This window comes from Labrus mixtus, chromosome 20, assembly GCF_963584025.1.
Source record: "Labrus mixtus chromosome 20, fLabMix1.1, whole genome shotgun sequence".
Lineage (NCBI taxonomy): Eukaryota > Metazoa > Chordata > Actinopteri > Labriformes > Labridae > Labrus > Labrus mixtus.
In genome coordinates this window covers 3,120,736-3,143,845 of record NC_083631.1, presented here as the reverse complement: position 1 = coordinate 3,143,845, position 23,110 = coordinate 3,120,736, and the positions used below count along the sequence as shown (strand labels likewise).

General features: G+C 40.5%; 1 protein-coding gene across 1 annotated transcript; it reads left to right on the top strand.

Annotated features, from left to right (window-relative positions):
• The first annotated feature begins 878 nt into the window (after positions 1 to 878).
• pmp22a (peripheral myelin protein 22a) lies at positions 879 to 3,666 on the top strand. Its single transcript, XM_061026438.1, has 5 exons — positions 879 to 1,039; positions 1,795 to 1,886; positions 2,065 to 2,158; positions 2,292 to 2,432; positions 2,572 to 3,666. The coding sequence occupies exons 2-5, from the start codon at positions 1,809 to 1,811 to the stop codon at positions 2,727 to 2,729; spliced, it is 471 nt and encodes a 156-aa protein (XP_060882421.1). The 5' UTR covers positions 879 to 1,039; positions 1,795 to 1,808; the 3' UTR covers positions 2,730 to 3,666.
• The last annotated feature ends 19,444 nt before the right edge of the window (positions 3,667 to 23,110 follow it).

The following is a 23,110-nucleotide window of genomic DNA, read 5'->3' as shown; positions in this document are numbered from 1 at the left end:
ATGAAAGTTAAATTTAGAGTGAATCAAAGAATCTTCACGATGAATGAATACGTTGTAGTATACTACACAATAACAGGATAACTACTTTGACCTTTTTAACCAATTAGAATCAATTTTTCTTTACTTCGTTTAGTATACTATGATTACTGTAACTAGTATTTTTTATTATTTTTAGTAGTAGCAGCAGTAGTAGTGGTAGTAGTTGTAGCATTTTAGTGGTTGTTTATTTCATTTTTTCCTCCTTCTTATACTCCCCCATGCACACATGCCCTCCTTCTTCACACAAAATCACATTACACTCACACATGATCAATGGAATTTGATTTGTTTAGTTGTAGCCTACTGTCATTAATCTTACCTCTTCCTATTCTCTCTTTTTCTTTTTTATTATTATTGGATAAAAAAAAAAAAACAGTTTAATTTTTCATCCTGAAAGTACGTCATTGCTTCTTTCTGCTGTTATCTTTTTGTGTTTAACATTTCTACTATTTCACTTGTTTTGTTTAGTGTAGCTCTTTTGTGCAGTAGGCCACAAATGTCACAAGTTCACCATTTTGCCACTAAAGAGGGACGAAACGAGCATGACTGGAATGCCACTGGTGATGTCAGAAAGATGTTTTATTTTAAAATCCGGGATGTTTTTAAGGCATAAACACTGAGTGAGACATGTCACGCAAAAGCTTACATTTCGCGGTTTGCAAAATAACACCGTAGGATTTCTCCATGCAATCCTGTGGCCTTTACTACAATCCAGATGATAGGCTGCCACGGGGAGGAGAAGGAGGAGGGGGGGGAAAAAAGGAAAAAGAGACGTTTTTTTTGGAGCGGGCCCCCCTGGTGACGTGCAGAGGGCCTGCAGCAGGGCGGTGTTTCTCAGGCGGAGAAAGAGACGGACTGGGGTGTGTGAGCCACATCTGGAATAGTAGCTACAGAAGAAGAGTCGAGAGGAGCAGAAACTCGCGGAGACTTTCCTCAACTCTTCACTTCAGCACTCCCTTTTCAAGGAATCAAACCTCCTGCTTGCTTCGCACCTCTTTTTGTAAGTTGGACTAATGTTTCGGAGCTTTTTTTTACTTTTTCAAACTGAATTTTCATTGACTTTTTCCCCCCCACACTCTTACAACAGGACTTCACCACTGGATTTTAACACGAATTTGGATTTACTTATATGGCGCGAAAATACACGTTTTCCTGCTGTTTACTTTGTGACTCGCTCCTGTTATCGCAGTTTCAGATTGTATTTACGCAGAGAATGAAGCGCTTGACGCTGAGACGCACGCATGGCGGCACTACGCTGGAATGTTTTTCATGCAGATGGCTTGAGTTTGTGTCCAGCAGGCAGCTCGCATTGATTAGTCGTGAATCTGTCTTTTTCATATAGACCCACAGTTGCTTTTCTATGGGGCTTTACATTGCAAACACACATCGCTTTTAAATTATCGACTTCAAATTAAGAAGTCTTGACTTTTAAATGGAGGAAAAGTTCATAAAGTTGAATTATTTCAGCCCTTACGGCCTGACTCTTAACTCCACATTGACTGTTTCAGCCCCATAAGGAAGAAATTATAGCTCCTTCCTTCTTTTCTTTCTACGTTTGAAATGTAAGGGGATACTTTCACATTGAGGTAAACATTGCGGTTTGTGTAGAAATGAGGAAACGGCGCCATCTAGCGTTAGGATGAGGGACACATGGGTTTGTTGGGAGTATAACTTCATGTGGTTTGACTTATTTTGTTGTTGTTGTTGTTTTTTTTAAACTTATTTTGTTGCTGTTGTTTTTTTTTTTTTTTTAAGACCTACTTGACAAAATGCTGCTCATCCTGCTTGGAGTGCTCGTCCTGCACCTCATCATCCTCGTTCTCCTCATTGTGTCCACAGCAGCCAGTGTAAGTAGAGAGTTTTACACTTCTTATCAGGATTAGGAATGAGACAAAAATGCAAAACAGACAAGGAAATGATGTGACAGAAACAGAACACAATGTACTGCACAATTAATAACTTTTTCCCCCTGTGTAATGGATGCTGTTGTATATTGAATTGTTTCTGTGTTGTTGTGTTTACCAGGCTTGGTCTGTAGGTGGGGACAGGAGCTCAGATCTGTGGTACAACTGCATGACAACTAATGTAGGCTATCACTGCAAGCCTGCAAGCAATGAAGGTTTGTCAGCACTGCAAAAAAAATTAAAAATAAAATGATGAAGTTGCCTTTTTTTGTTTTGTTGCCTTGTGCGTGTATGAGTTGTGAACGTGTTTGAAGCTCATGCTCTCCATCGTTTCTGTCCATCTGCCAGACTGGATCCAGGCGGTGCAGGCCCTCATGATCCTGTCCTTGCTCTTCTGCTTCTTCTCCCTCATTGCGTTCGTGTTTCAACTGTTCAAACTGGTGAAGGGCGGACGCTTCTTCCTCACGGCCATCTTCCAGATCTTGGCGAGTAAGTATGACTTCATCACACAACGAGGTCGCACCCTGAGCAGATGAGAGGGTGGAGCTGCTGAGAGAGTGACATCATCTGCCTTTAGATTCCTTCTCATTCCCCCCCCCCCTTTTTTTGTTCTCGCCCTTTGCTTAAGGTGTGTTTGTGATGTGCGGGGCGATCATCTACACGGTGATGAGTCCGGATGACGTACCCGACACACAGTTCGGCTACGCCTACATTCTGGCCTGGGTGGCTTTCCCTCTCTGTCTCATCAGCGGCCTCATTTATATCGTGCTGAGGAAGAAAGAATGAGAGGAAAGAGGATGAGGAAAGAAGGAGGGGGAAGCTAGGAGTACCCCTGTCAACAACATCGCACTGTGCCTACTGCCCACAGACCAAAGACTGACATCCCATCATCACAACAAAAGTGCACGTGTCACTAACAATTGCAAACACAGAATGGAGACTCCATCTCTGCTGGGGATTCTTTCTCAGCTCTTTTGATCCATTTTGTTTCCACCACATGCTGAAAAAACATCACAGCTGCTTTCCTCGTGAAGTTTTTTTACGACGTGTTTAAAAATGCGTTGGTGATATGTTGACTTTTGTTGCACCGCGACTTCCACAAATCCACCTCGTGTGACATCAACGACGAGCAATCCTGCCTTACTCCAGTACAAAGATGTACATAGTGTCTGTGGTTTTTAGACATATTTATAACATTTTGACATTACATTTTTTTTTTTTGTACATAGTGTTTGTCAAGTTAACATTGTCATGCTCATTCACGTGATAGAGTTTCCTGCCTCTCACAAATCATGCAGCTGTGCCAAAGAGATGTCACATCGTATGCCAGAGTATCAAGCTTCCTCTTTTCTAGATGTTTGACTTTTATGCTGTTGCTGTGTGTCGGATGCTTTGTTCCATGTGCCTTACTTAGAGGAGCATCTTGAATGAAATGAGAACATCTTCAGCAATAAAAAAAAAAAAAAGTAATAACAAATTAGAGGTGTCAATGAAGTCATGAAGTTTGTTTGTTTTTCCTGAATAATCTTTGTACTTGATAAGCCAAAATAAAAATGTTTTGAATTTTTCTAATTGTAGTTTTGAAAAATGGTGCTTTTTTTATCTACTTATTCTTGAAATGTATAGCCTACTTTGTGTCGTGCTCTGTGATTAATTTGCTTTGTACAAACCCAAGTTTGCATTCTTTTGTCAGTATTCTTCTAAATAAACCGTCTGAAATCAACTCCACGCGCTGCTGTGAGTCGTCTGTGTGCATGATTGACAGAAGTGAAGTTGAACTAACCACTGATGAGAATAAAAAGTGTGTTTACATCAAATAGTGAGAGTCACAGTTTATATATTGTGTTAAGTGATCTTACTCTGAACTCATACTGGCTGATACATTGACTGTGGAGACCACAGAGGGGTCGTGCCTGACCTTTGGTGACATGCTACTCCTTGTAGTTGCTCGATTATTCCACTTGGTGGAGATGTGACACACTAAACACTCCCAGGGTTCATTCAACTAGCTGTTCACTGTAATATTTTATTGCTTAATCTTTATTTATAAGCATTCCAAGGGAATTCATATGAAATACAACAGCATTTTATATTATAGACTGTTGATCGAACAGTAAAACACACGATTTATGTGGCATTAATGGTGTTTAATTGTTAATTCTATGGTAAAACAACATTTCTTTTAATGGTAAAAACTTGCACCCAAACAGTTGACAGTTTTGATATCATTTTACCGTAATAGTAGAAAAAAGTTGCACTGCATTTTTTTACGGTGGGGCTCTGACAACCACAGCTGCCAGAATTTAGAAAAAAATGCAATTTATTTTAACAGTGAATCTAAGGGTTATCTTCCTTTGGGTATCTATTTTATTTATGTAAGATACTCTGAGTTGCCTTATAAATATTGTTTTATTTAAACTAGAAAATCATTGAGAGCATAGCCCTCATTTACAATGAGGTTGACTCCCCTGCCTTGTCTTGTATGTCAAGGATCTTGGTATCACGTGGTCATATTTTAAAGATAAATGCATTCAACAGTGAATAGAAGTCAAACAAAGCTTATGACAAGGTTAAATTATTGTGTTTTTCTACAGTATGTATTTCACTGTGTTAAAATGTGCACTTGTGACTTTTATTATAGTGATGACTATCAGAGACCTGTTAATGTTTCATGTTGACTCAGCACTTTTTTCTGTCTGTAATAGAAGCTGATCAGTGCTTCAGTCAGTGATCACTGTTGGTTCTCCAAAGCTGATATATTCATATATATATAATATATGCATATTCTTACATTTTCCCTCATTAGCTTTTTCCATGTATCAATGGATTTTTTATTTGGTCTTTTTCTGTCCTTTTTAATGCCTTGCTGCGAAACAAATCACCCTTCAGGGACAAATAAAGTTCAAGTTGGAAAAGGACTGCAGTATTTTGCACAGTGACTCTAACTTAAATTATTCCTCATTTAAACTTCTGATCTAACAGCCTTTTGTAATTTCTACAACTCATTCCCAAAATCCAGCCTGTAAATATACAAACTTTGAATATAGCAATAGCACCACCTGGCTGCATGTCGAGGACATGCATATAAATTGCTGGAAACTTGGCCCCATTGCATGGACAGTATTTGAGCAAAACAACATAAATCAAAGTAAACATTTGAAAGTGGTTCAGGAAAGAGAAATGTCTCATCAGCATCTCTGAAAGGAAAAATCAGAGATATTTGGATCACTGGTTTGTGCAAAGTAATCTGAAGCTTCATACAAAAGACTCTAATCTTTCTTTGACCGAACAGATTCTCCTGTCCATTTATCAAATGTGACACTTCACATTACACTGTTCACTATGTAGATTCAACACCAGCACATTTATGATTTCTGTGGATTGTTGCAAAAAAATTGGAGACTGAATGTACCGAAGTCAAAGAATCACCACAAGAAATCATTTAATTATATAATACATGCAACCATTTACTTCACTGATGGACGACATGTTCATACCTTTGATTTAAAAGTAGTAAAAATTCACTCTTTAAAGTCTGTCACACGTAAGCCCCGGATTTCTTCATCTTTTATTTACAAAATGTGAAAAGTTGAAAAGTTACCAAAGGTCGAAGTACTCATTATGTAATATGGACAGTTTCAGAGAAATATCTGTCATAGAACTGCAGTTGAATTTGTTCTGCGTTCATGTTTAAACACGACCACAGTTTCAACTAATCGAGGGGAACTACTAACAAATATTATTGTTAATGTTGCTCAGATTATAACAAAACATCACAGTTTATTAGAGGATTTTTATTCTGCATTATGAATCTGTATCTACCAAAAAATGAAGCATAACCAATTGACTTTTTCTTCATGAGATAACACAACATAGAAACAATGAGATAAAAACTCTACAGGCATACAAATAGTTCATTATTAAAGTAAAGGATGGTAGTCCCAGCTGCAAATGCCTCTCCTTTCCTGAGGCCAGCAGCAGGTTTTTAAGCTCTGAGGCCAGGTGCGCCTCGTTGTGCAATTAGCTTCACCTGTGCTGGAGACAACAGAAAGAGAGAAGGGACAAACAGCACAGGGAAACATACAGCCGTAATTACTTTCACACACTCGTACACATGGCCATACACACATACAGTACGTTCACATGCACACACACACACACACACACACACACACACACACACACAAAATGACATCTATGTTGTAGGTATCATATTTTAGGGTAGGCTACATGTTAGAAGAAAATAAGTCAAATGTAATGTAAATGTAATAATCATAAGCTAACTCAGGCATATACATGATTATATAGCTAAGGTATAGCCAGAGTAACGACTTACTCAAGCTTTCAAAGTATAATATTTACCTCCATAATGTAGTGGAATGTTACATAAAATACATCAGGGATTGAGGTGATGTCTTCAGTTATGTGTCACTGCTGGATTTATTCTACAGGTTGAAGTGACAAGCAGTTTGTCTGACTTTTTATCTCAACCCTTTAACTATGTTTTAACCCACAGAGAGCAGCTGAGCATCATCCAGTGAGTGATGATGAGAGGATGAATACCACTGAGGAGACCATTGCTTATAAATCCACTAGGTGGGGACTAAATCACATGTTTGTCATCATTCATTTTCTCTATAACCCTTTAGTTTGCTGTTTTAATCACATTATATAACATATATTTCTGTTCCTCACATATGGAAGAGGGTGCATGTTCCCCACTCTGTGTACGTTGCGAGAAGCTCACAATGGTTGGGGTAACTTGACACTAATCTTCTCTCGTGTTTCCTCTCAGAAGTTGGCACCACAGTGGATTATTGAAATAGGATTCTGCCTTTGATCAAAAGACGTTTATAGATGTCTTATACTTCACCATCAGAAACAAAGTTTGTAGCTGCCAGCTCTTAAATCTACAGAAACACAGTGTGAGCACATGATGTTTAACTCCGTAACAATGGCTGAATTTTCTGACGACTTTTTCCACACTAATTAAATATGCTCAATCCATCCCTTTGAACAAACACACTTTGCCAAATTCACTCATTTTGGCCTTTTTAGTCCATGAAAACATAATCTGCCTATCCTCTGTGGTAATTAGATCTCAAACCACTTAAATATTCCAACGTTTTTCATTTTATTCTGAATTTAAAGCATGAAATATTTCTGTATCTAACTTGGTTTTCTACCTTGCTTGGACACATGGGGTTGATTGTTTCACTGTAAAATCCTACAAGTGCATAACAATTTCATGCTAAGTAGGCTGCACGTTTAGTCGACACAACATGAGAGCATCTTCAGACTCCCGACATTTTCACAGATTACACCAGCAGCCATGACAAAACAAACAGCAACTCTTTTTTTAGCTGCCTACCAGACGCCAAGGTGCAACCACCATTAGCTCACATGCTACCATCTGTGCCCACACTCACATGTGCATGTGTTTGCCTGCTGAGAGTTATGCAGGAAGAAACAGAATGCCCATGCGTCACAGCAGACAAAACCTGGGTGTATATTTTTTTTTTCTAACACAATATTTCCTCAAGGCTGCTGAGCATGCAGGCCAGATTAGCTCCTTCTAACTTCATCAGTGCTGACACAAAAGAGAGGCCAGATGATGCTGCTCTGGTTGAAGTCCCTGGGCACACAGATAACATATTGGGGATGTCAGGAGAACTCCGGAGGCCTATAATGGCCTCACAGCTCCATTTCAAACGTGGTTAACCTTAAGGGTTATTTATCACTGGGAGGGTCATCGGGGGGCACTTAGTATTTACTGCAGGACATGCAGGAATGGGGTGGGGGGAGAGAGAGAGAAGAGAGAGAGGAAGCCACCCTCATCAACATCCACTGGGTGCTTTAGAGGCTGTATACATGCATCCAAAGTATTTAACTTCCTGATGAAGATATTCACTGACATGTCTGGCTCTCTTAAGCGTTAATCTGTTGCAGAACAAGAGACGAATATGTATACATGTCCGCAGCTGAGTGCTTTCTCTGTATCCCAGTAACACATCAGAAACATTTCCATAAGACTAAGGTTGGGAATGTCTCTGGTGAGGCAGTAATGGTCGTGAAGGAGCACATACAATGGGCCGCAGCCAGCTGATGGCTCCCTGAATGGGACATGTGAGGACTTCAGAGGAAGCTGCAGCCCTCCTCTCTTCTTTCTCCTTTAGATTTGTTGCCTTTTTATCCAGGGTGTCTGTCTCCCAGAACAAACCCCGGAGCCTTCAGATGTAGCTAAACGATAGAGAAAATGGCCAAGCCCAGTTCATTCAAAGCTGATTTCATCACGCCCATAAATCTCAGAGAAATCAAAGCCCATCTTACCCCCTCCCCCCCTCCTCCCCTTTTGTCTTGCTAATACACATTAGAGTGCGGCTGGCTGCCCACTTTGACGGCAGCCCGGACAGGATCTGGGCAAAGTTGCAAATCTGGAACCCAGGGGGCACCTTTGACCTATGACCCCCGGCGTTAAATCTTGCCACTAGTGTCCGCCTTAGACCCCCGCCATGCAGAGGAATCCCCCTGCTCCATTTCCTGCCTGAAACTGCCTAAGACTCAGAGGGAGACATGAAGACATAGGATGCAGATGACAGGGAGATTAGAGACGAGAGCCGTTTTCACATGTGAACTGAAAATGTCTAGAAAATTTCAGGCAGCCTGCCTGTACTCCTTCTATGTTTGCTTGTTCACACATGCACCTCCCACCAGGAGACTATCCCTTTCAGATTGTTGGAGGGGGGGTTGCAGAGATCCAAGACATGACATAAAAAGAATGTCATAGAAGTTTCCGATGCAACTAAGTCTGAAACTGACAACTGAAAAACTTACTAAAGCCGTTTTCACATGCACTCCGGATAATATCTCGATATTTACAGGAGGACTTCTCCAGAGATTCTCCCGAACTAGCCGTTCACATATGCTCCTCACAGCGGGGGACTTTCTCTGTCAGAGGGGAGGGGCCGCGGGGGATTTCCCGACGTAAGATGTGACGTAAATAAACAACGCAGAAGTAGCGGCGGAAGCAACAGAGTCCGCTACACAATGTTATAATGAGAATATTTGCCTTTATATCAATGCTATGTGTAATCCAATGGAATGACAACATCCACAAAAGAGTGGAGAACAACATACTGACGAACAGAAAACATAATGCAGACGTTTAATTACGTGCACAGAGATCGTAGTGGTCGCGTGCAGACACTTTAGGCAGTCACTGTCTATAAACGTCATTCTCTTTTCATTGGCTCAAATTGAAAATCTCCGGAGTGTATGCTGCCGCGTTCAGACATCAGCTCACTCGAATATTCTGCGGATAAAATACTAGGGGTCTGGCCGGAGAAACTCCGGGTAAAGTCCGAGCGAAAAACGTATAGCACACACATAGCCTAAAGAACCTCCTGGTAGCCAAATCTCTGGAGTTTTTCAGGAGATTTCCGTATGTGTGAAAAGGGTTTAAGGGTCCGACAGGATTATTCCAGGGTGAAGTCGGAGTAAAAAAATCAGGTGTTTGCTTTCACACATGCAGCTCATCCTGACGAGTTTCAGGAAGTTTTTACAGGAGTTTTGTAAAAGTGTGAAAGCACCATAGAATATGTGTTCTTCCTCCTGACAGCTCCTGTGAGGAACTTGTGGTTTATGTTGATTTTTGGCACCTGTGTGGATAAAACAGTTCCTCTTTTTGCTTTGCTGATTTTATCCTGTACATGTGTACAAGTATTGTTTTTCCCCAAAAAAATGTTGTCCTGCTTTCTTTTAACAGTTAAATGTATCACTCATCCAGAATTTTGTTTAGGCAGTGTACTGTTATTCACTGCAGTTGACACCTAGTTTCTGGCATTAAAAATAACCAAATACAAATAGTCAATCTATAGTCAATTGTTCTCATTTGCTTTGTAGGTCATACAAAGATCATCAGTGTTTTATTTTAGCATCTTTTATAATCACCTTAAAAAAATACTCACGGGAGCTTTAAAGATACAATATGTAGATTCGGCCACCAGGGGGCTCACAATCAATACTACAATAACAAAATATGTTGCCAGGCTAGCAGGGAATCATGGGAGTTCTCTCTGCTAGACTCCCCCCCAAGGAAAGACCTGAGGAAGAGACCGCAGCACATACAGTACGGCAGCTTTCAGTAGCAATTCCAGCTTCCTTATGTAGCGGTCTTTGAGGTAACATCCGATGTTTCCACGGCAACTATAAACAACGGCGGCCTCGACAAGACACGTCCTGTTACAACTATAAAATTATGGATGTCTCTGGTTTTGATAACTGTTTGAAATTTTTGAGGCAATGTGAGTACTCAACATAAAAATATAACATATGTTTAGTCATTTTTTTTTATATTTAAATGTAAACACTGTCATAAAATTTTACATATTGTATGTTTAAATGCAACGGTTTCTGATTGTTACACATGCTCTAGCCTCAAATTTTAACACACAAAAGTAACACTAAAATTACAAGTGTGAAATAAAATCTCACAAACATCAAGTAGTTATTCCTTTATGCTCTTCATAGTGCTTCACACTAAAGAGAGGAGCAGATGTGAAACTTTGCCGTCAGATGTCAGGGACAGAGGAACAAGAAGTAAATGTAAAACTTCAACACCGCAAAAAAAAAGAAAAAGTTGTTTCTCTTCCTACTTCATGACCCTGAATAATATTTGATTGGAAACATTACTTCTGAAACTTGAGACTTAATTAAAACAGTTTGATGTTAATAATTTAGTGCCAGCAGCGACAGTCAATCGTCATAATCACTGAGTAAGAAGGAGGATGGTTGCATGAAAAAAAAAGTAGGGGGAAAATAAATTATTCACCGCTATTTTTACGCATATTAAATCAACTTCCATAAATATCAGGAAGGGGTTTGGGAAGCAGTGATAACATTTGGTGCTCCAATATGGTGTTTCCCTCCATACTTCGTTCTGCCCGTCCTGCTGTCACAAACACACACACACAAACACACACACAAACACACACACACACACATCTCATATTCATACTTGAGACACACTCTGTGTAGCTGTGTGGCTACCAGCCAGCAACGAGGACCTTCTAATCCAGCTCTGGTGGCTAACAAGGGTTACTATACTGGTGTGACGAGGCTACTGAGGCTAACATTTCTCCTTTAATTATCCAACAGTGAGTGTCTTGCAGCTCTCTGGTGTTTCAGGCCTGAACAGAGCTCCTCCAAATTAGAGAGCAGTGTGTGACAGTGCCGAGATGCATCACTGTGTGGGGAAACATGGAGCAGCGGTTACACGGCTGCCGATCCGTTTATGGGCTTCCCACATTTGAGTTTTGCGATGAAAATATGCAGATAATTTGAGAGAGCTTGCACACACAGGCACGTGAAGATAATTACACATGAAGTGGCATAAAAAAAATGATTTGAAAACATGATGCAGTCAAGCGCAAACACATTCTCTTCCTTTCACAAATACATGAAGGGGCAATCACCCTGAAATGAATTTTGTCATTTCAAATATGTTTTATAACAAAAGTGTTATGTCAAGTCATGAGACCGGATGCTGAGTCAGCCTGTAAGGAAATCACTCTTAACCATTTTCTTTCTTTATATGATAATGCTGCACAAATCAATTTGAACTAACTCAGAACACTATTTTGGAATAAATAAAGGGAGGAAGTAAGACAAGACAAGAAACACTGGGGACAAGAACTACAAACTAAACACTAAAAACACAGAGAACTCAAGAATCTTAAAGTAACAATAGACACAAGGACATAGAGAAACACAAGGATAAGAAATTACAAAATAAAACAGGAAACACTAAAGACTAAACTAGGAAACATTTAAACAAAGAAACACACCAGGGAAACAAGCAACACCAGGGAAAAAAAAAAAACTAAAACAAGAAAGGAACTCTAAACTCTGAAATAAACTAAATAGATAACTAAACAAGAAACTCATGAAATATATGTTAGTAATTAGGAAGTAATGAGGTTTTTCACCACCCCTTACTTGTTAGCTTGGCTCATTAAATATCCAATTAGCCAGTTTATAATAAATGGTGTACTTATATGGTGCTTTTTCTAGTCTTCAAAACACTGAAAGTTATTTTACACTATTCATGCATTCATACACTCATTCATACGCTAATGGAAGAGGTTTTTTTAATGAATAAGAATTGAGTATAACTGAGAAAACTTGTAAAACTTAGCTTAGTTAAATCACAGTCCTCACAAGATCCACCCTAATATCCAAATATAGTCACTTCCTGCTCTACAACCAAAATGGTGGATAAGATGCCAAAGTCAAGGCATCAGTGGTAGTCCACAATGAATGGGTATCACAATTACATTTTCATCATAACACTTTTTTTTTAAAACCAGTTAATGGTTTACATACACAGATCCATGAACAGCCACTCATCTGTCAGTGTGCTAAATAATCCCAAGAAGCGGATGTGATATCTCTTGGCAGATCAAATGAAGGATGGCGGTCGTGGCCTAATTGAGGGGTCAAACTGAAGTGGCTGTGTTTTTTCAACCTCACTGACCCCGGTCACTGGCCCCAGTCTCCCCGGTGGATTTCAGAGTGGATGGGGAGCAGAGACAGAGCTGAGCTGTATAGGTGTTTGGAGTGGGTGTCTTTGTTTGTCTTCCCAGCCATCAAACCCCTTCTCTGGTGACTGATGAATCAGAGTCCTGAAGTCTGGCACAAGGAAAGCTAGAATTACACCTTAAGCAAACACGCCATGCCCAAAGTTCAGAGAAAAAAGGGGCTTGAGATCTTAGCCTATATTTTATCTACAAGCTTGACATACCCAACAAGTTTCTAGGCCCTTTATGCTCTCATAGATAGCCAGAGTTCTACCAGGAAATATTTCTTATCCGACTCTGTGGCTATTGTGATGGGTCAGTTTATCAGCAGTAAAATCCCATTGAATCACCTGCATCCTGATTGGATGTAACAGCCTGTTTCCCCCGTTGATTAACACCAACACCAGTTTTGTCATCCAAAACTTGATAAAGACACAAAATATCTTATTATTTCAAGAGTCTATTTCTTCTGCAGCTGCACATGTTTGAGAGTCCACGTCCCCTTATGGCATCAGGACCACCCCATGAGCTCCAAACATTGTTACTGTGTGTTTAAATTGCTTTTGTGGGTTCTCCTAAAGTAGCTGATTCAGACATAACGCCTGACCCAGTGTAACACCTTAAAAGGCATTTTGACACATTTTAGATAACGAGATACTTATGTTATTCCCATTGAACCTAAATGTGCGTTTACTTTTACAACACTTAAAATAAAAAAGTGTGTCGTACATAGAGCAAACTCGAGTTCAAGAATGTATGAGTAACAATTCCCAATAATAGCTTTAAAAAGTGTTGATGTGATAGACACTGGACAATGTAAGCAGCATGAAGGCTAAGAAAAGCCTTTTTAAAAGCTGCTGGCATAAAGCTGTAAACACTAAGGAACCCCAGTTGTAAGCAGCCTGTTATCCCATAGTTAACTCTGTCAGTGAGAATCCTCAGACATCTAAACATTAAGGCAGAGCAGCAGGGACTCCTATAGGTTGCGATGGGGTTAATAGGTTCTCCTAAAAGTCTGCGTAGTGCAAATATTGACAGTGACTCCATCGTCTCATCTAATGACCTGTCCCATGTCTGATCTCTCCTCTTGACATGTTGCTTACAGACTGAAGAGCCCAACAGCTGCTTTGGAACGGCTCCATAAAAAAAAACGGACCAGGTCAGCAGCATCTAGACCTGCATCTCTTAAGATTACCCAGACTGCAACACCGGAAAATGTAGAAGATTCAGAGATTTGTAAAAGTAAAGCTGCATAAAAAGATGGATGCACATCGAATTAGTTCCTAAATGTTTCACTTGAGAACAATCTGACTTTAATGAGAAGTGTGTAACAATATCTTCCTATTAAGTCCCTGCGATAGATAATGATGCAATTATGTCTGGGGAGAGACTTTATTCAATTATCTCTATATTGTAATCTCCACTCAACCGTGATATTACAGGGTAACACGTCCAATTTTAAACATTCGAGCAAGTTAACATGAAATATAAGATTGCGGCGGTGTTTCTGTCACTGGAGCCGTGTGACATTCCACATTACAACGAGAATCTTCTGTTAAGTTGATTAAAAAAAGTTAAGTTAGTTTATGACTCACTTTTCTCCTGGTGAAAATGATTGGTTGGAAATGAACGCTCTGCCCTGGAGGAGTGTCATTCTGCTTCGATGAAAAGAAAAGAAAAAAAAAAAAAAAGAAATTCTATCACGCTGCCGCTCATGTCAAAAAAAGCATTTAGATGCAGTGCGACAGGTTAATTCAAACCTCTCCAAGAGCCTCTTAGTCAGCTTCTCATTCACGGTGTCAGGCAGAGAAACTGCCCCAGGCCCACACAAGGCTGTAAACTCTATAAATGTGTTTTGGAAAAGTCTGAACTGGTGAGTGAATTGTGGTTAGGCAAGAAAACACTTAAAATAAAAGGCCTCTTCCCAACAACAGGCGCACCCTCTGCACAGCTGGCGTGCACCTCATAGCTGCCTGATTGATCTTTTCTTACTGGAATGAGGCTTATACGACTATCTACATCTTTACATTTCCTTATTATTAAACGCATTAAGACATAGATTGAATGGACAATATAATTATATCCTGCAAGCAAACGTGTGCAAAGCCTGGTTGCCCACTCCTCAAAAAATGTGACTTCAGAAGGAATTTTGCATTCTTTGGATATCTTACGAAGCGTCAAGTGGCAAAGGCAAACAATGGTGATCATTAGCCGTATCATAAAGAGCATCGACTAATGAGCCAGTTAACCTTTCAACCTGCAGACGCAGGCCTCCCGATTGGCCGCTGAAGCCAAGCATGAAGCTTTGTGTCACCTCCATCAAAGAGGGAAAGCAGGGCTTTGTGGGAAATCATCCATCGTATTTTTTTGTAACAACGGAAAAAGCTAATTCTTTACGTCGCTGTTCCAAATGAAAACATTGAGTAGTGACAATTCTGAAACACTGAGCAGTACAACAAAAAGAATAGGTCGTTATTTTATTATGTGTTAGTTTGACTTTTTCTTTCTTTACGCTACAGGTCTCCATTCCCCGAACTTTCAAAACGCTTTCAACTTTAAAGCATTTCATTTCCAGACATAAACTGGAGAAACTTTGTAATTGTTTCCTCCTCAGCTAAGTGCTTAGACATTGATGGCTGTCAGAGCCTTGACCTTTGGGCAACCTACGTTTGAAAGAAGAATAACCAGCATACCTTCCATAGATTCATCCAAGTCAAATAAGTCTGCCTTTCTGGGTTTTTTCTTTTTTTTTTTTTGAGCTGCAGATTCTTTAAGATGCAAGGTCAATGGAAAAAGGCATTAACGTTTCCCATTAGCTATTGTTATTAAGAACTTTTGTACATTTATTTAAGGGCTGAATAAAAGAGCAGCACAAAGTACATTATGCCATTAGTAAAAGCTATAGTAGCTAAGCTTCTGTCTTTAACAGAAGTAACATGTTCTTTTTCCGCTCCACATCCAGTGTGCATAATGAACTACAGTATAATGAGACTCTTTTTTTCTCCATCTGCTGCTGTCAAGGTGTCAATAAACCTTTCAACAGCTCCAGATTTCCCTCCATGTATACTTTCTTCAAGTTCATCCCCCCTGTTCTGACACAAGACGAGCGGTGAAGCAGACCTCAACATCAAACTTCTGGGCCATAAAAAGCAGGATTCATGAGTGGAAGTTGTTGGTTAGCCAGAGGTAAGATGAGGGTTTGTGTGCTGTAAAGCCTGCAGCGGTCAAGTGCTGACTTGAACTGCGGCCTCAGAGCTGTTCATCATCCTGGTGAAGCTCAACAAGATGTTTATAAGTCATCATGGGTTCGGTTACACGCGGAGATCTTTTTAACAGATTTGTTAACAGTTAAAGTCATGATATTGGATCAATTGGAAAGGCAATTTGACATGATGAATAAAGCAATAACAGAGCAGCAATCAAAATGATGAGAGCAGACGTTTTCTTCTCCCACATCATTTGAGCCCCTTTCACACATGCACTACACACCCCTGACAATGTCTCGGCGCTTTATACAGAATGTTTTCTTGCCAGCTTACTGGTAAAAACTATGACGTTGGGTTTAGTCGATGTGTGATAATAGCAGGAAATAGTCTGGAACAATCACGGTGACTATGACGTTGTTCAAGACGAGTTTTCCCACCTGACTGCAACTTCCACTTCCGACTCTGCCGCGTGCCAGCAGCGCCGCTACCCTCTACTCCATATCAAATACCCTGCTAGTCCATTTTCAACAGAGCTCACTGCAAGAACACGTCAAACTGGACAGAATAGATCGAGCCGGACAGGAAGTGAGACAAGGAAACGCACAGAGCGTCCGGTCAATTCCAAAATAAAACAATACACAGACTAGCGATGACATTTTCCATCAGTTTATGAACGTTAAGTCAAAACAGGCACCGAATGAACACCAAATTGACCTCAGAAAGTGTTGCTCGCACGTTTTTTCTCTGTGTTCCCGCGTGATCTTGTAGTTCTCCTGTGATGTGTGTACAGCTGCTCATGGCTGCGGATTGCTGCACACGGACTATGTGGAAATTGGCAGTAAAACTATGAACTGCCTTCTGCAGTGGCCAGTGTCATTTTCTGTGTATTGTTTCCTTATATTGAAATTATAGTGTGGATAGGTCCTTAGATATGTTGTAGTGATATTAACCCAGAAACAGACTCAGTCTCTTAAGCCTCCTGGCTTTAGAGAGCTCCACCGATTCTAAAAGTGTGATAGAAGACAGGACTGTATGTCAAATGACTCACCTTTGCCCCCTATTTCCCACAGTCACAAGCAGCATCATAAATCTGATCAGACCATAAAACACAACATTTAAAGGTAAACACAGTCACTAACGCATTCAGCGCATAGACCAAACAGAGTGCATGTGTTCTTCTTGTCTCATAATCCTTCACGTCAACACAGATACATCATGCCAGATGCCTTTTTTAATGTCCAGTGTGTGTGGCTACTGCTCAGCCAGATGCGGGGACCACAGCAGCCTCATGCTAAGCCTCTGAAGGCTTCACAGGTCCCGTTGAACCGCTGCTAAAGAGGAGTGGTGAGAGGAGCTGACCAACCCTGACAGCTGTGGCTCACCAAGAGGCTGTTTGATGTTGCTGAAGTCTGCTGTGAGGCAGGATGTTGAAGGATGTCTGTTATGGGAAACATGGAGTTAATTGCAACGTTTTGCAACAAATAAATATCCAATGGGGACCTCCTTTGTAAGCACAACTGGAAAGAAGTGGATTCTTGTAAGGTTGTCCTTGTCAAGGATATGTGTTAATTCCTGCAGATTGATTTCAGTGACACCAAAAGTTGAGAAAATTTTAACTTACAGTAATCCTTACCTAATTCAATAACCATTTGCTTTTTTGGTGCAGAATTGTGTCATGTATGGTGCGCTGAATAGCTTAGCGGTTATGTTGTGTGCCCCATGTACAGAGGCTGTGGTCATCGTTGCGGCGGTCGTGGGTTCGAATCCGACCTTGGACCTTTGCTGCATTTCATCCCCCTATCACTCCTCTGATGTTTCCTTTGATTTTTCAGCTCTCCTATCTAAAAAAGCAAAAGGCCAAAAAAATATGTTAAGAAAAAAAAGTCATGCATAGTTTGACACAAAAAAGCAGTTTCATTTTTTGCATGGAGGTCGCACTTGTCGTGCGCCAGTTGAAGGTTGTTAACGTCTATCTCACCCCTCCCACTTGTTCGTAGGGAATGTTCATGTATGTTTTCCTTGGTCTGTTTGGGTTCACACCTTGAACTGTAAATATGAATGGATGAAGCCTGAGTGATCTGTTACTGCAGAGGGGCCTCTGAATGCTCATCTTTTCTGATTTCTGCTGTCAAAACGGCAATTTTAGAATGCGGTGTGTATGTGACTTTCCGGGGCTCTTCCACCCAGCCCACCCTGAAAATTTCAGTAAGTTTTCAAGAGTTTTGTGCACATGTGAAATCACCACAAGACATGCACTTATGAGTGTGGTGGAATTTCTGTACCTATTTATTAAGATGGAAGGATGTATAATGTATGTATGTATGTATAAACCTTCTTCAACTTAAGCCATCTGAGTCAACTGAATCATTGTGTGTGTGAAGTCAAGTTCTTAGTATTTTCCTCAACAATGAGAAGGACTTTGTAACGATACAAACAGTTGTTAGATTCACACTTCATCTTACACACAGGTGATGAGAAAACAGGAATCTTTTACGTGAAAATTATTATTCCAAAAGGAATGTTATCATTCAAAATTAGTTCAACATGTCGTTTTACAAGATTGAATCAAATTGTCAAAAAATATTTCCCAAATAAAAGTGGGCTATTGTACAGTTTTTTCAAATCAAGAAACTGATGCACAATATGTTGCATGAATTCCTTATTCAAGCGCCTTAAAGAAGCTCTCATGATATCCTTTGTGAACCCCAATCTGTTGCTGAAGTTTGACATGGAGTTTTGTTTGGGCACTTTAATATCCAGTGAGAAGCAAAGACGAGGATGAGGGCAGAGCAGCCGTGTCAGCTATTACGCTGCCTTCAATTTAAATTAAGAAATTGGTGGTGTGCGCTTGCTTCCTGTCTTAAGAAGCTTTTCCAAAAGATTAATTGCTCCGGACCTAGGCTCTTACAATGTAGGTCAGATATTGAGCTTTATTTCAGCCTGTTAATTATTTTGCAGAAAGAGGAGAAACAAGAAGAGAGAGAGAGAGAGCGACAGAGAGAGAGAAAGCCCTTTCAAAGGAACGAAGTGCCTCTGAACCTTCTGAGCTAAAGTCATTCTGTCTCCGGGTGGAAGCTGAGTTCTTGATGAGCTAAAAGCGATTTTTCAAAGTTCTTGTAGGGCATGAAGCCATCTTTTAAGCTGACAGGTCTTTGATCCTGTGGTTTGCCATGATTTGTTTCTGATTAATGTGGAATTTGGGCCTCTCATTCATGTGGATACGTTCCCTCCTTTAACACACACACACACACACACACACACACACACACACACACACACACACACACACACACACACACACAGACACACACACACCCCGTGTACTCATCCTTAGCCCTATAACTCTGCTTCTAAACAGTCACACAGCGCTGACAGACCAAATGTGAGAGACGCCAGCACACAGCTGACTCCAAAAAAAAAGAAAATCATCGCAGCTCTACGGGGATAACAGGCTGTTTTTCCTCTTGTTGGAGAGCAGGGAAAGAAAAATGTCACCCTGAAGGCAAAACGTTAGAGAATCAGAAAACATGGGGAAATAATTTGCAAGAATTTTACTACTGGAAAGCAGTGGGCAATGGGTAATAGTTCATTAAAGGTCCCAGTAAACCGAGGATGTTCCATAGAACATTACCTTCCATTGTCTTTTGCCTACAAAGCCAGTAGAAAATAAAAAATGTCAATACTGAGTGTAATCCTCGATGTCTCTCTAACCACAGCAGACAGTTTGGACTTCTTGACCTCTCTGTCTGGATTGTACGGAAACTTATTTTAACAGAGCATTCCTGATTCTTTGTCATCCATCATGGTATCTGTTTTCAAACTGCCTGACCTGGTCAGTGTTGTAGTGGGGGGAAAAAGAAGAAGCAAGCCAATAGGAACATGTTCTTCCACTTAGTTTTGGAGGATCCTGAAGTCCTTCCAGGCCATCTAAGACATCAAAGTTGAATTAATTTTTGACTGTGCACTTAAAGCGAATGTCAGTTAATGGACTTCATACTCTACTCCTAAACAAAATACACACATATTTAAATACATCCCTGTTACGACGTTAGACGTACATACTAAACCTTGGTAAAGATACACAGTTGTTGTGGTAATCCTTAGACGTGGTTTCCTGCTGCTCTGAACGAGACATAACGGGAGCTTTGTGAGATTTGGTCAGTACCTGACGTCAGATTCTGCCGACGTATTAGAGCAAAGCATGGAGTGAAGTTGTATGACATACCCACCCCGGCAGCTCTTCCAAGGACACGCTCACCTGGAATCTCACTCAAATTTACCTGCAACTGCAAACAGATCTGGCCAATCAGAGGAAAGTGAGCATGTGGGTAGGGGGGCCTTAAAGAGACAGCAGCTGAAATGAACCGTTTCAGGCAGAGGCTGAAATGAAGGATTTTACTGACAGCAGTATAAAATATTTAGGGAGCTTATTGAGCTATACATCTCGCAAAGCTACTCAATAGGTGTCCATACTGACTAAATTAATGGTTAAAGGGAGTAAAATATATCTCCTTTAAAAGCCTTAAGCATGGGTCACTCGTGGCCTTGTGGTTAGTTTATGCGACCTATGTAGGCAAAGGCTTAATGCATTTTAAAACCAGCCAAAATGTAAAAACACCTCGTCCTAGCAACTTTGTCCAATTATGGTAAACCCATCCAGAACTAGATCTCAAGACGCTGAAAACCTGCTCTCCCCTGGGATCCATAAGTCTTCGCTGCTGTGGTCCTCATGGTGACCACATTACACTGAACCACACCAATCAGAGGTCGTTGGCAGGTGTTCTCACTGGTGGTCTTATTTCCTTTTGTAGATTAGAGTCATCAGTATGGATTTAAGTCTAAGTTTAAGTAAGCATTCATGATAATTATGATTAATGACCACATGCAGCCTTTGCTTGAAATATAATACAGTCATTATAACAATGATATTGGTAACTGTATTATACTGCTGAAATAATTGAATTAGTCAGCCTTGTCTCCTCTAATAAAGAGCAGCTCGTCGTTCTCTGAGCCACGGGTCACTGGTTGGAGGAAAATGCTTTGCCAAGTGACCAGAGAGGAACACAAAGTGTTTAACTGTGTGGAGTTAATAAGTGGGTGTAGCAGGGATAATGTCCCTGTACTGTAGATGTGGGATGACATCCACTAGAAACCGTGCGTGTTTGTGTCTGCACAGTGTGTGTGTGTGTGTGTGTGTGTGTGTGTGTGTGTGTGTCTGTGTGTGTGTGTGTCTGTGTGTGTGTGTGTGTGTGTGTGTGTGTGTGTGTGTGTCTGTGTGTGTGTGTGTGTGTGTTTAAGCAATGAGGACATGAGTTAGAAAGCTGGACCACCGATCCACCCACATTATTATCCTCTCCAACTCGTTCCTTCATGTGTGCTATTAAAGGGTGCGGCAGTCAGCGGAGCCTGAGCCGGACAGGGAGCAGGATGGAGAGGGTTACTCTTTCATAATAAAGGTGATTCTGATTACCATCTTATCAATTCTTGACATCTGGTGGAAAACTTTAAAACCCCCAAAGCACCTGGTATGGTAAAAAAAAACAACATTTGATGCCACCTCTGTTCGGCCACTCATTCTATCCCGCTGCAGTTTGTCAATAAGGGTCACTGTATCAACTTTCTGAGAGCCTTAAGTTTGAAGAAAGAAAAAATGACAAAGGGAGTGCAAGGTCTTGGTTTTAGCGATTGTTTGTAAGTGTTTATTTTGCTGCTGATAACCAGCTGATAGTGTCAATTTCCTGAAATGTGCAGTATTGAGCCCTCAGCCAGTTTCTCTGTTTGATTTATTTATTTAGAAATATCAGAACTAAGATAAGAGACAGCTCATAAGTTGTAAATCTTGTATTTAACGTAACTGAGGATTCAGTCTTTGTTAACTTAAAAATGGCAGTGGATATAAAAAATGTTTTGCACCGAACATAATCAAAGGTTTTCAAGGAACTTTCAATAATTGCCATTCTCATCGGGCCATACGCTTTCAGCATCAGTACAAGTTGGAGGACAAGGACCTCTTGAATGGTTTATTGCTTCGCTTGATAGTAGTCAAAACATATCTGAAGTGGGGACCTCATTTATTTTCTTTTGTCCATCATTTTGTGGCCTTTTGTGACATTTTCCAGATATACTGTGTTGGTCTCTTAGATACTGAGGACTTGAACGAAAACTGAGTTAACAAAATTGAGGGATCAAAAATCATCCAGAAGAAGACTTTTGTCTCTTTTGTCTTCCCTGATGATGCAGCATTTATTTAAAATAATGCAAAATTTAGAGCAAATTCAAATGTCTAACTCAAAACTTTTTCCATTTATTGGGTTACTCTTCTTGTAACTGCTTCTGAGTCGCTATGCAGCCTCAGACAGGTAAGAAAATAATGTTTAGTGTGTGTTTAGAAGATCGCTGTTAAACTAGATTTGAGGTACTTGATGGAAACGAAGTTTGATGGGTCCGGAGCCTCACCTTTTCAAAGTAGCTCAGCTGCACTCGGCTGTTGACGTAAATATAACACTCACTCAATAAAAAGTGAAATGGAAGGTGACATGTGAAGAAGAAGAACAGAGCACAGACAGTTCCTGCCTTATAGATGGGATGGATGACCTAGATAAATACCTCTCATGTGGTAATGGCTGAAATTAATTCCAAGCTGCAACAAGCCTCTTGTCCCAGTCGTCAGGCGTTTGCTTGAATGTATAAGTAAAAAAAGATGGGAGCATATCGATTGGGCGACTCATCAATCAAAGAGTTAGCTGTGGCTCAGAGGCCACAGAGACTCGGTCACCCTCCAGTTAGAAGGACATCAATTCCATCTCCAGCTCCTCTGGTCTACCACTACATTGAGATTGCATTCCGGCATATTAACAAAGTTCAGCTGTCACTCTGTCATTGTACATTTACATTGAACCCCGCAAAGAAGTAATATTGGTGCCAAACTGTGGGATTTTACATTGCGTTATGGCAAGCGTGAATCACAGTGTGTGAACCAACAGTGGGACTTTAACATACACAAACACTCACACCGCTGTTCATTCCTGCTGGCTCTGACTATCACAGTGATGCTGTTGTGCCTCTGTTTCACCTCGGTTACGACCATAGACTGTTAAAAACATCAGGTGTTCCTTTCTTACTAAACAGTTTACTTTCTAGAGAGGAACTATCCACTAGGGAGTTACCTGAGAACTGCACACCATGGGGACTTTTCTATATCTGCATTCGCACCGCCATGGTGCTGGGAGACTCTGAAGCAGGAGCTAAAAAGTTTCCTCTAAACGAGGTTCTAGGAAACTAAAATAGCAATACAAAAGGAGGAGGGATCCAACAGTTCCTAAAAGTATGAAAAAGGTTCATGTGGTCCAAAAATGCCTATGGACATAGTCTCAGTGTCGTCCCC

Coding starts and splice junctions, on each gene's coding strand:
- pmp22a (XM_061026438.1), top strand. CDS start 1,809: ATGCTGCTCATCCTGCTTGGAGTGCTCGTCCTGCACCTCATCATCCTC. Junction 2,159..2,291: donor CAAGCCTGCAAGCAATGAAG/GTTTGTCAGCAC, acceptor TCCATCTGCCAG/ACTGGATCCAGGCGGTGCAG. Junction 2,433..2,571: donor CATCTTCCAGATCTTGGCGA/GTAAGTATGACT, acceptor CCTTTGCTTAAG/GTGTGTTTGTGATGTGCGGG.